We start from the raw sequence: 13232 nt of genomic DNA, 5'->3' as shown, positions 1-13232 counted from the left end.
ATGCCGGAGGGGAGAGTGCATGTCTGCACTAGAGACTTTAAACCTTGTGTCAAATGGTAAATTGTTAATAGCTGCTACGCTCAGTTTTGTTAAGAAAAAAATTAGCACTATAACGTGTATAAGCTGAATGAAATTCTGTGAGGGATAGAGAGAAAATGAAAAAGAGGGACAGGTAGTTGTGGATAGGAGTTAAGTACATGTCTTGTTTACATGGATTCCAGTTTGTGCCTTGTTAGTCATGCTGCTGTCCCTGAGGTCAAACCAACACTTCTTTTTTTCAGCGGGTAGGTTACAGGACATGTCATATTAAATAGTCAGAATAATTAAATAAATTTATCTGCAGTAATGCCAGCAAAAGTAAGAAGGTTAAGGGGAAGCCTTAAACCAACCCAACCCTACCATCCAACTACTTTTCCTATGAAATTGATGTATCCTGCACTTTGGCCATATGGATATTGCATTTTCAAAGTGAAATATAAACCGCTCCGACTCCAGTGTCCTCCTTTGCCTATGTGTATGATTTTTTTTTCTTTTTTCTTTTTAAGATGTGCAAGCATTTTCAAAAGAACTAGATCAGGCAAGGACTGTTTGTGGAAATTCTTTATACCAAAATCTTACTTTTCATCTTACATTAGCCACAAGGCTACTTTTTTTCAAGATGCTTTACTTATTATATTAGCATCTTATGTGAAAGCAAATGTACTGCTTCATCTGTCCCTGAATAATACCCACAATTTGTTCATTTCACTTACTGCTATTTTGTCTAGAAGTTGCTCATTTTATCTTCATTTAGACTGAAGCTTCAAATGAGTGGGCAAACTTACGTAAAATACCATATATCCTACTAATATAAACTCATCGAGAGTTCTTTTGTCATAAATATCACTGATAGGCTTATATTGGAAATGAAGCAAGTTATCTTCCAAACCATAACTAGACTATATAGCCAAAATAATATAAATTTCTATTTTGTGCTATATTTTTAGTTTATATACATTTCCTCTCTTTATATATTTAAAATTAAATGTGCTCAGTTTTCAGGCTTGATATTGTGAATGGCTACTAAGGAATGAAGTTATAAATTATGTATTACACATTACTTTGGAGTAAAAGGTGATTTTTTTGTAATGTCTTTTCCTAACTTACAAATAACTTTGTTGCCATAATACAAACATGCTAGCAGAGCAACATGATAGATGTCTCTAAGTATCGTAGTAAAATAAAATGACTTGTATTCTGAGGCTGTGGATAGTTTATGTTGTTTTGGACCCATTTCCCAAGCCGTGATCGAAAACAGATTACAATAACAATTATACAGTCAGAAGATGCAATATCCATTTCTGCTTTAATTGAGTGAAAGAATAATAAAAACATCATTAAGAAAAATGAGGTGGACCTGTCATACACGCTACCAATTTTTAGACTTGGAGAAAATGCAGAGGAACTGAAATGTTTTTTAGTTTTATTCCATCTTGTTTGTTAGCTGATGTTTATATTTATTATGGTAGAAGATCTTTGACTTGGGCTCTTCACAAGGGCAGATATGGATGAATGCGTAGTAACTGGATACTACTAAGACGCTAAAGCTAAAGTTAGGCATTATCTCTGTAACCATGGTTGATTTAATCATAAAATATTTTTTTCCTGTCACTTGTTTAATTCGCCCTTTTGTTACTCAATATGATTAGAGATGGTCATTATCACATGCCACCCATGTAAACTTAGGGGATCTTAGGGGAAAGGGAGAAGAAACGGCCTCTAAGTAAGCAAGCAGTTGCTTTCTGCACTAGATGAGGTGCCAGTCCTTCCAATATAGTCCTGTGTGTACCATGTTGTAGCAATCCTTTTTGGAGAGTCCCCAAAGCATGGGTAGTTGATGCCTCCAAATCCACACAGTAGGGCTGCCCCAACAGATCCTTTTGCCCTCTGGAGGTTGTGGCCAAATATAGTGCGCTGGTTGAACAAAATAAATATGTAGTTGTGAAGCTCTGGTGGCTGTTAAATGGCATTCCTTTCCCTTGTGACCTGTTTGGTAAAGGCGTAGCTACTGCTAAAAACCTCATGGTAAAGGTACGGTATCAGCTCTTAGGAGAGCATTACTAAAAAGGGGCTAAATTTTAAACAGAGCGATGGTACTGCTCCTTCTGCTGCAAAGGTATAAGGTTTCCTCTGCAGCTCTCGCTTTCCTTCCTTCAGTTAACACAGATCAAAGTACTGGCACCCTCCATGCGAGACAAACCAGACTGTGGCTGGACCCTCAGTTCAAGATGCTGAGTCCTAATTTCTGATGTGCTTGTGCCCCAGGCCCACTCCCCCAGAAGGCTTTTTGCAGGCAGTGTGCTGACCGAGACTGTGAATGGAGCAGATCAGCTGCTTCCTAAAAGGGCCAGAAAGAACGCATCCGCTTCCCTCCTCGCTAGGGTGTGGATTTCTTCCTTCATTCACATTTGCTCGGTGTTGTCTGTAGAAAGGTCTCGATGGTTCTGTTTGTGCTTGAAAAACTCTCTCTTGCTGACCATTGATTTCAGCAATGGGAGCAGCTGAACTGCTGCTGAAAGTGTAGACAAAGTCATACTGTGTTCAGGACTGTTTCAGTAACCATGCTTGGACCCGAGTTGTTAACAATGGATTGACTGTGGCTTGCTCTTGTCCATGTTTCCTGCTAAACTGTGCCTGGCACCAGTTTGGCTGCATCCATGGTTGACACCCAGTCTCAGAAATGAGCAGTTTTTCTAGTGTAGACATAGTCTAAATGGCAATAGGGAAGAGGGCGCGAAGGTGAGGATTACAGATCAGTCCCCCTTTTCCTTGCTGCTGGAGTCTGGAACTGGACTTGAATGCAGCAGCCTAACCGTAGCAGTTCCCTCGGTCCCTCTGTCAGCTTCTTCTCTGGTAAGGGGAGGACTGATTCTTCCTATTCTCCCGTTCCCTTACTTTGCTGTTGGGATGGTGCACAGAGGGCTGGGGATCAAGGAGGGAGAGAGCTTTAATAGTGAGTCCAAGTGAAGATGCCAAAACAAGTCAGAGTGTGTTACTTAACTCTTCTTCAGAAATGAAATCTAAAGCAAATAAGAAAGCTGTGCTGTTACATTCCAAGATATGCATTCCACTGCTAGGAGACTATGTAACAGAACCTTCATTAAAATGTTTCTGCTAGAAGAGGGTTTTTACTCTAAAATTTATATAATATGGTGGCACCTACTAGCGCTGCCAAAGTCACAGGTCTATTCTAGTTTTAAAGGCTTTATAACATGGTCATTAAAATTATGCCAAGTTCCACCCAGAATTAGAGAATCTTAGCCCCTAAAAAAAACTTTAGTTGCTTAATTAAAAGAAAACATACAAAACCTTGTTTTTTAAGTTCTAGGAACCAAAAGCAAATATCACATAACAGTTTAAGGTGCTTTTTTAAAAAATACCAATTTAATTCCAAAAGGGCTTCCTTCACTATTTTTAAGTGAAATCTTAGTACATTTTTCCATTAATTCATATTGTAAAGTAGTGCTGCGGGGTATTTTTAAAAAGGAAATTGAAAACAACTTAGCTGTTTTATTTAGGAAGGTACTATAATGGATTCATGTTTGATTTTTAATGTATATTTTAAGGCCATATACTGCTCTTGACACATGCATACAACTTTCATGGACATCAGTGTTTTCTGTTGGCTTTTTTTGTGGGAGAGAAGAGGGGCGGGGGAGTAAAGTTTTAGGCTAGAATAATGGCAGTGATAATTTGCATTTGTATGCTGCCTGTCATCCAAGACTCTCAGAATCTCACAACACAACTTTGTGGTATGCATTATCATCCTTGCCTTAACGATGGAGAAGTGGAGACATACTAGCCTATGGGTATGTCTTAGGCAGTGAAGAAAATGCAGACACAAAACTCCTATGCTAAAACATAGGGTGGGGAAGGGAGGTGCCTGCTTAAACCAGAGGAGATGACAAACTCTGAATTCCCATCCCTTTGTGCTCTGTTATCAGAGGCAGCTGAGATTCTCTTATTTGGGATCTAGGGTGATTGTGTGTCCGATGAGCTACAACTTCCTCTTGGGGATGCAGTAGGGTGAGAGGGGCGTGGAGATTCAGCATTATATCTATTTTTATGTTTCTTTTTAGTCTAAACATGCCAGTTAAGTGCATTTTATTTATATAGTCTTATGTAAAACTGGAGTATTATCAAATCATGTTATGAGTTTGGTAATAGGTTCGTGTCATGGCCTAGTGGCCTAGAGCATTTCCTGTTAAACAGTATAGCTGTGTTTCACTTAGAAAAAGAATCCTTGGGCTGGTTAAACTGTCGGAACTGGGGGAAATTTGCGGTTATGCTGGTGATTTATTTGTGAAAGTTCTAGAGAGCAGGGAGAGTGGCGCTGGTAGGGAGACTGATGCCTCAGAAGGGCTGGAAGCTGCAGAATGATGTAAACAGTATGCTGTGGTTTCCCATCACCATTGGCTACAACACAATATGTAGAATAATATTTCCTGACAGGGTTGTATTTAATACTGAGAGTTGGAGGGGAAAAAGGTGGAGAAAGGTAATGTCTGTACTCTGTCCCCTCAGCCCTCCCAAAAAGGGAGCCATGCTATAGTATTTGAAAAAATAAATCTGGAGACTGAATCTTCTTCTAGGCCAAATTTCAATCTGGAGCAAATTTTTACAACTGGCATATAAACGCCTAAAGGGCAGGAGTTAACCAGTGAAATTCTGCCAGTCCTACTACAAATGTCCATTAGTTCACAAGTAACCTAAAAAAGCTGGAATGCCATATAGGCAAGCGTTGTGATTGTGTAAAGATGAAGTTATTGCCCTACTGAGCTAATTTTTATATTTGGGCAGCACCATACTGATGTGATGGTCTTAATATAATCTCTAATTCTAATGTATAGAATTCCAGTTAGCCTCGTGCCTGGATACATGTAGCGGTTTTCACATGGTTCCAAGTGGTTAGTGGAAAACAAGCTGCAAAGTAATTCCCCCGGTCCTCAGTAAAAAGATTTACAGTGAAAGAATTTTCTACCTCATAACGGGACTGTTGTAGGTTTGTGTTTGTTATTTAAAAGACTGAAGTACAGTCCATTTACCTAAACCAAGCGTTTATTGTAAACAGGCTAACTGCCAACAGCTTATATTCTGTCAAATGTAATTATATTTACGATTTATGGATCGCTTGAAAGTGATTCTGAGGGAACATGACTAATACCTGCTGAAGTTTTTGAGCTGTTTCTTCAACCACTCGACTGTGCTGTATTGCTATGACCTGAGCCTGTTTCAAGAGAGATTGCTCTTAAACACAAATAGTGATAGGTATGTTGCACTTTAGAAACAGTATCGTTGCATCTATTCAGTCTATCATGTGTCCTAAATATTAAATCTTTAATTGGACTCTGTAGGATTTTATGTGTAAGATCTCACATCACTCCTCAGCTGGAGCTGAGCAATGCTTTCAATAAAAGTGGGGTGAAGATAAGAATGGTGAATTGTCTTTTCTAATACTCAGTGGCCTCTCTCTTCTCAAAAAGCTGTTTGGCACACTTTAGAATATCCATGTAATTATGAACTGGTTCAGCTAGTGAAGCTCAAAGAGAAGTCTTTCCTGTTTATTAGCATTTGTGTGAGGTGTTCATTTCTCAGAATTGTTGCAGGGTCCTCAGATGATTCTATTTTGGAGCTATGGCAGCCTTGCTGCTGAGCTTATCTTGTTGTTTGGTGATGCACAATATGAGTTTCAAGAGTGGAAATTATGCAGTTACACAGGGGACTAGGCAAATATGGCTATCACTTTGTTTCCATGGGAATGTGGGATGGAGCTCTTCAATGCTTAAATTCAGGAAGCTCTAAAGAACTGGGAACTGTTAAATTCTAGAGGTTCCTACCATTTTAATTAGTGGGACTAGGCAGTGGATTTTAATGAGGAAGAGAACAGAAGAAAAGCTCTTTCTTTTGCTATGTGAATTCCGATATGAAGTTCTTGAAGGGATACTGTCAGAATTAGCATTTGTTTAAAAGAAAGCATGGGGGAATTGGATAACAAATCTTTTCATTGTATTTTTTTTGTTAAATTCAGCTTTCTCCTAGTGGCTGTGATTCTGTAAGTGAAAATGACTGACTCAAAAGAAACTGAAATGCCCCTCTAGTGTGAAAAGTACCTGATTGGTGGAAACCAAATCAGATTTAAGAAAGCTTTCAGTTTTGCTCATCTAGAACGATGGTAGTATCAGCGGGGAGAAATTTTTTTTTGTTAAATATACTGTATGACCTTCATCAGAGGGAATTGTCCAGATAAACTCTGTGTTGCAGATGGAGTTGTATTGAGATAGAATCATCATGAAAATGGGGGCCCAGTCATGAAAACCATCTTGTGCAGAGGTCCCATTGAAGTCAATGGCAGTTCTGCATCTGGAAGGCTTGCAGGATTCATCACTCCATAAGACATGTGTTGTATTGAAAAAATGGAGATGCAGTCTCTCATCAGGGTATTGGTGGGCGGGTGTGGGGGGTGTAGTTAATTTTAGCTTCCTCTGCAGATTTGATAGTATATTTTTTGTACACTGGATTTAGGAAAGGAATGTAGTTGCACTCTGGGCCAAATGCAGTCCTGGTGTAATCCGGCTCAGTTCCATTGAAGTCATTGGAATTTGGCACTCTGTTTGAGAGAGGCTTGCTTATTGTGTGGCCTTTGTTTAGAATCTCTACTAGGCAAAGTCTGCTTTCTTATGCAATAATGGAGGGTTTTCTGTAGTCTATTAAGTGTCAATAAATGCCCTGGTTTCTGAACATCAAATTATAGATGTTAGCTTTGTCTGTCTGTGAGGGAGATTACCTTGTGTGCGTGTGCTGTAAAAACTTTATTTTCCACTTTTTTCATTTGATAAAAATCTCTCCACTATCGTATGATTTCCTTTGGGTTTTACACCACCATTTGATCTCAATTTTTAATAATTTTGGTGGGTTTAACTCCCAAAAGAAAACATGCTTGTGCTATGAAGTATTCCCACTAGAAATCTGGGAAGTCTTAAAACCTTGTGTTACTCAGAGCTGAGAACTTGGCTCCTTTATTAATTCTCTTCTAGAGAACCCCAGTACAGTAAATTTTTCCATAACATCATGCTGTTGAAATTAATCAAGCTGATGTTTGGAAATTGTTCAAATTAGATTAAATTAAATAACACCTAGACAGAGTTCAAAATTTTGCCTGATGAAAACAAATTTTAATCTGAAAAGATACATTTTATTGCATTCTACTCTTATTGGCTGATCTTTGTATTATATTTATTAGGATAAATGGTGCTTCCCATTCAGTGGGGATAGAAGGGTGAGTGTGTATATATAGCATTTTTATTTAACATCATCACCAGCTCTCCATATCCTTTCTTCCCCCCCCCCCCATATGGAGACACCAAACGCATGGTGTGAGCATGCACTTGGACAACATGTGTGCGTCCAGTGACTATAGAGTGCAATTTACCGTATTACTCACTTTGCGCACACATTGGACTAGATAACCCTTGAAACTTATCGAAAAAACCAGTGAAAGACTTCCTTGAAATAGTCATTTGAAAGGAACACAAAGGGGCTGGTCCATACACATACAACTTGTACCGGTTGAACTAAAAATATTTTCTTCAGATTGATCTAATTAAACTGGTGGAAACCTGTGTAGACATTCTTAAAGTGGTTTAGAACTCTGTATTGATTTAGTTCAATACTTTTTGTTTTTAAATGACCTCAATTTTTAGTTAAACTGATGAAAGTTTGTACACAGATATAGCCAAAGCCTACTTCTTGAACGAAGACTACTCAATTTCAGAAATACCTTCAGTTTTTAATGCCCACTCTCTAATTTTTATGGATGTATTTTATTTCTATTCACAGCAGAATGACCTTGACGAGGAGGAGAAAATGTACAGTAAAATACAAATGTCAGGTACATGATTTCAGTGGTGCTTTCTTTCTAGTCTCTCTCTGCACCTTAGGCCAGGCTCAGAAAAGAAATTGACTAGTTTGCCTAAAAAGTAAGGAAACCCAGGTGCAAAGCCTTAGCTGTACAACTCCCTGTGACTGGAAAGGGAATCGTGAAGTTTAAACCCCCCAGATTTGGAAAATGTACGCAGGCATAAACCGTTATAGTCAAAGCAGTTTGTGCACAGTTACCATACATTGGACTGTGATCTGGCCTCTTCCTCAGAGTGTGGAGAGCGGCATTTATGTACCAGTGCTGTCATGAAAGCTTTTGCTATTTTCTAGGATCTTGTTTTCTGCTTATTTGTTTCAACTGATGCTATGTGTTCAGGGTCAAAGCACCATCTGAACTTATGTAGAAAAGCAACTAAGTTGCTGTATGTAAATAAATTAACAAAAAAAATGAAGCAGCTTAATATGAATGCCTTTGTATATTCTGGCATTGCATTTATCCTTTTCAGAAAGAAAAAAATATTCCCTCTCTCCTCCAGTCTACCTCTTGTAACCTCTGTATGTGAAAATCATATAGTTTTATGTCCTGCACCATGAGCTATAAAGACCTGCTGAAGCGCCTTTGTAAATCTGGAAAACCAAATACACACAATTTTAGGACCAGAGGTTTTCTGTTGTGTGTGTGTGTGTGGTAGTTTCTGGATGATCAGGAATGGGAAGAGAACCAAGCAATGTTAAAACGAACTGAGTAAAGGCTTGTTTTGCCTTACTCCTTCAAGGCTTCATGTCTAAACTCACGCTCCCAGCTTTGTAAATATTGCTATAAATTCTCTGACTGGGGCTGTTGCAGAGCATTGACTAATTTACACAGCTGTACTTTAAATCTATTGTATTAGGGTTGAGTATGAGAAAGGTGTAATATACGTACCTGGGTGTGAGAAGTTGTGTATATCAGTCTGTGAGAGTAGCATTGGCTTCCAGCCGAAAATGTTTTCTTCTCTAATTTTTAATATACAGTAAAGACTGTTAATTTATTCTCTGACTGTCAGGAAACAGGGAAGTCTGAGGTAATAAATCTGTGGAAGAAACGATAGCTTTACTCTGTCCAATGCTAAATAAAGGGCAAAACAAGTGGTACTTCCTTGGAATGAGATTTTCTGGGGAGAGTTGGATTTACCACCAGTCTGTAGGATTGGTGTTAAAGTTCTAGGGGTTGTAGCCACAGGCACCAAAACCCATTAGCAGTAGAGGATATGGTAATTTTCCCTTTGCCCCCCATTCTTTTTAATGTACTAATAGCATCTTATTGTCATTTCTGATGGGCCACAAAGCTCAGAGATGCTGTCCTTGGAAACCCCATCTCTGTAGCAGAGCTGCCAGCAAGCAATGGTGGGAAAGGACCATTTTAAAAGCCAGTATTTGGGAGCATTACAGAGAATCTGCAATAATACTGTGGGTTCATCCTGCCACCCCACAATTAAACTGTGAGCAATTCTACTTCCAGCAATTGAGAGCTTCTTCTGCAGAGATGATGTAAATGATAGTATAAATTGCATGGGGAATCAATATAACCTATATGTCAAGGGAGCGGAAAGACAGTGTTGTAGCAAGAAAAGCAACCAGTAGGAGGATAAAAGATGCAACAGCACCCCTCTCTCTCTTTCTCTCTCTCTCTCTCTTATAAGCTTGCATTCACCCACTTGTGCTAATTTACCAAAGTGTAATTTATGCAGCCATTAGCATTGCATCTGAATTTGGCCACTTGTTACTACAATCATCATAAACTTGTCTCACAACATATTAATAGTTACACCACAGATTGTTGGCATTACTAATGATAAATTGGGCATCGAAAGTACTATGACAAACCATATCTGAATAGAAACAGAAGATTTTCACTTACAGAGAGACTGAATTTTGTTTGAACTAGTTGTGTGATTTACAGGCAACTAGGATTCAATCCTGGAGTCATAGAAGTTAATAGGAATTTTGTTACTGGCTTCAGAGGGAGCAGGATCAACTCCACAACATCTTTCTGGCAAAGAAGCCCACAGATGGCTTTATGGTACATGTTCTTGAGTACATTAAGACTAAACTGTACTACTTCAACTTGCAAAACCCTTGGCCATGTACCAGAATCCAAGAGTTAAGAAATAAGACAAGGAACAATATGACTATGGATGTTGCATTAGCAAACTGCAAACTATTTCAGTTAAACATTTTTTAATTAAAACAAAATGAAACGCAGCAATCTGATATTGACAGGTTCATTCCTGATGCTTGTTACTATTGCAACCAACACCGTTATACTCGTCAAAGGGAGTCTGATCAGTGTCTAATGTAACGATTGAGAGTTGTGTACTTAACATTTTATTTTTAAATGAGTTTCATCTCTTGCACCAACAGCTGATAAGGATTTGAGTCCGTTAGTTTTGCCTCCTATAGTTGTCATTGACTTCACTGTCTCCTGTCTGATGTAGGGCTGTGACTCTAAAATGGAATGTAGCTTTTTCCCAAGCAAATGCCTAAAGAACCAGCAAACATCAGTCAGTGTATAGCAGTGATCTTTAACTAAAGCTTGAACCGAACTGTAGTGGATACCCCGAAGAGGTATTAATTGGCTTCTTAAGAAAGTGAAATGCAGTTTTCCCTGTATTTTGCTTGAATGTGCAATACAGTAGCACAATGATTGTTCTCCTTAACATAACCTAAAAATAGCGAGTTGTTTTTCTTTTATTTGCCATTAGAGAGAGAGAGCTATAGTGCTGTTCTTTAGAATGAGCTTTCCCCCCACAATAATAGACCTAAAGGAACTCATTTCATTAAGACCGTATAGGTAGGAACTAGTTAAACCATTTTAGGCTGAGATACATCTCCAGCCTCACAATGATTTCCAGCATGTTCAGTGACTCAAGTATATGTAGCCAATTAATAAACTTCTAGTAGCAGAGCTAATCAGCAGTTTGAAAAGGAAGGATGATAACATTGTTACAGGTAATGTTATGTGAGAGGTAGCTTCCCTAGTCTGTTTCAGACACAGGCTACACAATTTGTAGCAGATGCAAACCTTCCAGGAGTCATGAAAGGAACTTGAAATAAAACAAAATTAAACAATTCTGCCCAAACCTTCTCCCAAGTCTAGGCTGCTTCTAAAGGTTCTCTCCCAGGACTGCTTAGTCCCTACCTAGATCCTCTCTAGACCACCATCCCCTCATGCCTTATATCACGGTGAGCTAATGAACCATCTGCCTCAGTGGTTCTGCAGGGCCAGCACCAGCTAACAGGGTGGGTTTTCCCATGAACAATATGAGCCTGTTACTGTCTGTTTCTGTAGCTCTTAATATGGCAAAAGGCTGAGTGGCTTCAGTCTATACATGTATTAATGACCACACCCCATCCCTCTGGAACACATAACCATGCATGGAGACAGCCTTGGTCTTTTAATGCTCCTGCAGTGGTCATTTTGTGGGGAGGAGAGGGAACAACATTTAAATGTGCAGTTCATGTATGGCTGCGTGTAGGGAAATATATGGAATCTTAGGCTAGGTCTACACTACTCGCCTGAATCGGCGGGTAGAAATCGATCTCTCGGGGATTGAATTATCGCGTCTCGTCGGGACGCGACAATCGATCCCCGAATCGACGCGCTTACTCCACCAGCAGAGGTAGGAGTAAGCGCCGTCGACGGGGAGCCGCGGAGGTCGATTTTGCCGCCATCCTCACAGCGGGGTAAGTCGGCTCCGATATGTCGAATTCAGCTATGCTATTCGCGTAGCTGAATTTGCGTATCTTAAATCGACTCCTCCCCCCCCCCCCACCGTAGTGAAGATCTGCCCTTAGCAAACTAGAGCTGGAAAGTCTTATTAGGGCATCCTGTTCATCCCCATGCCAATTAGGGATTGGTTCTTGCATTGTATTCTTTGGTCTGTAATCTAGTGAGGTTTTAAATGAGTCAAGTGAGGAGGCACCCACTATTTCTCTTTAAAGACTATTCTGCAGTCTAATGAAAACCGGGAAAAAAGGCAGATCTCTGCTAACATGAGCCTTCCAGGAGGTGTATTAATCTGACGTTTTTAATCAGAAATGAATTATTTATTTGTTCCTGTTCCTCTATTACTGATGATTCTTTTGAAACTTTTCTCACTTAGGTTTGATGATTCCTGTCTTTTGTGTGGTGGAGCAGTTGGACACCTCCCTCGACTACGATAATCGAGAGGAGCATGCAGAGTTCGTTCTGGTTCGCAAAGATGTCCTCTTTAGCCAGCTGGTGGAGACGGCGCTCCTGGCTCTGGGGTATTCCCACAGTTCTGCAGCTCAGGCACAAGGTATTCCACTGCATTCTTTTTCATGCTCATTGGCATAAGAGAACAGCTTTTCATAGCTCCTGAGGTCACTGTGCAAGAGAATTAGTGGCAAACCTCGCAAGCAGTTAAATCAGTAGTATTTCTTACCACGGGGCTTGTAACTGCGCCAAACTCTCTACCTGGTCTAGAAAGCATTTGATAAATCCTCCTGAAGTATGAAAGACTGGCATTGATCAATCAGAGAAAATGTTATTACTCGCTTTGTTCTTTACTGTAAGGCCCCAAGCTTGCTGCCTCAAAAAACATTATTCAGAGGAGCCCTGTAGTATACCTGTGTGTATAACTGCATGACATTGTACAATATGTGCAAGCTATCTTTTCCCCCTCATTTCAGGGCCATGACACATGAACACCAGGTTATGTATTTAAAAATGGTTGTGCCGCACCATACTTTGTCCCTAAAATATAAATAGGATTCTCTTTATGACTGATAGCTTACTCTGATTATTTAATATTAGACCAATATCTATTTTGGCTTCCCTAACTTAGTGCTACAAAGCCTGTTGTGAAGCTGAATGTCACCCTATAATTGTGTAGATGATTGTTCGGCAGTAGAGAAGAGGTGTAAAAAAAAAAAAAAACCTCTTGAGGAAAAGAATTGAAAACCAAGATCCTGTTGAAATGATTCTCTCTGCATTTCAAGTGAATGGCTTGTATTGACTAGATGGTAATGCTTACTTTTTGGAAGCGAAATCTGTAACTTTCAGCTCAATCTTGACATGATTTTTGAAAAACCAATGCACAATTAGACTAATCTACGAATGGTTTTACTTGGAAATTTTGGCTTTTTAGCTGCTTTAGTCAGTATTTCCTTATTAAAAAAATTTGAAATAAAAGGCAGCCAGGAGCTTTCGGCTGCATTCAATGTGAGCAGCAGTGGTGTTCGAAACTAAGTGTCCTGGAAACTAGGATATAATAATGTAGAGCTCCTAAAGAAAACTTCTTTCAAGGCAG

The 13232-nt window shown here is 39.4% G+C and overlaps 1 protein-coding gene across 4 annotated transcripts in view; it reads left to right on the top strand.

Moving 5' to 3' along the window:
* SATB2 (SATB homeobox 2) overlaps positions 1–13232 on the top strand; it is a 163957-nt gene that overhangs the window by 16208 nt on the left and 134517 nt on the right. For 3 of the 4 annotated variants that reach the window (XM_065562051.1, XM_065562053.1, XM_065562050.1), the window contains one exon: positions 12063–12239. In XM_065562051.1, the coding sequence (XP_065418123.1) occupies positions 12063–12239 (177 nt within the window). Of the gene's footprint in view, positions 1–7875; positions 7928–12062; positions 12240–13232 lie in introns of all 4 variants that reach the window. The other variant, XM_065562052.1, reaches the window with a different exon arrangement.

Source organism: Chrysemys picta, chromosome 11, assembly GCF_011386835.1.
Source record: "Chrysemys picta bellii isolate R12L10 chromosome 11, ASM1138683v2, whole genome shotgun sequence".
In the NCBI taxonomy this organism is placed as follows: domain Eukaryota; kingdom Metazoa; phylum Chordata; order Testudines; family Emydidae; genus Chrysemys; species Chrysemys picta.
The sequence above is the reverse complement of the archived record's forward strand: the minus strand, read 5'-3'. Positions and strand labels throughout refer to the sequence as shown.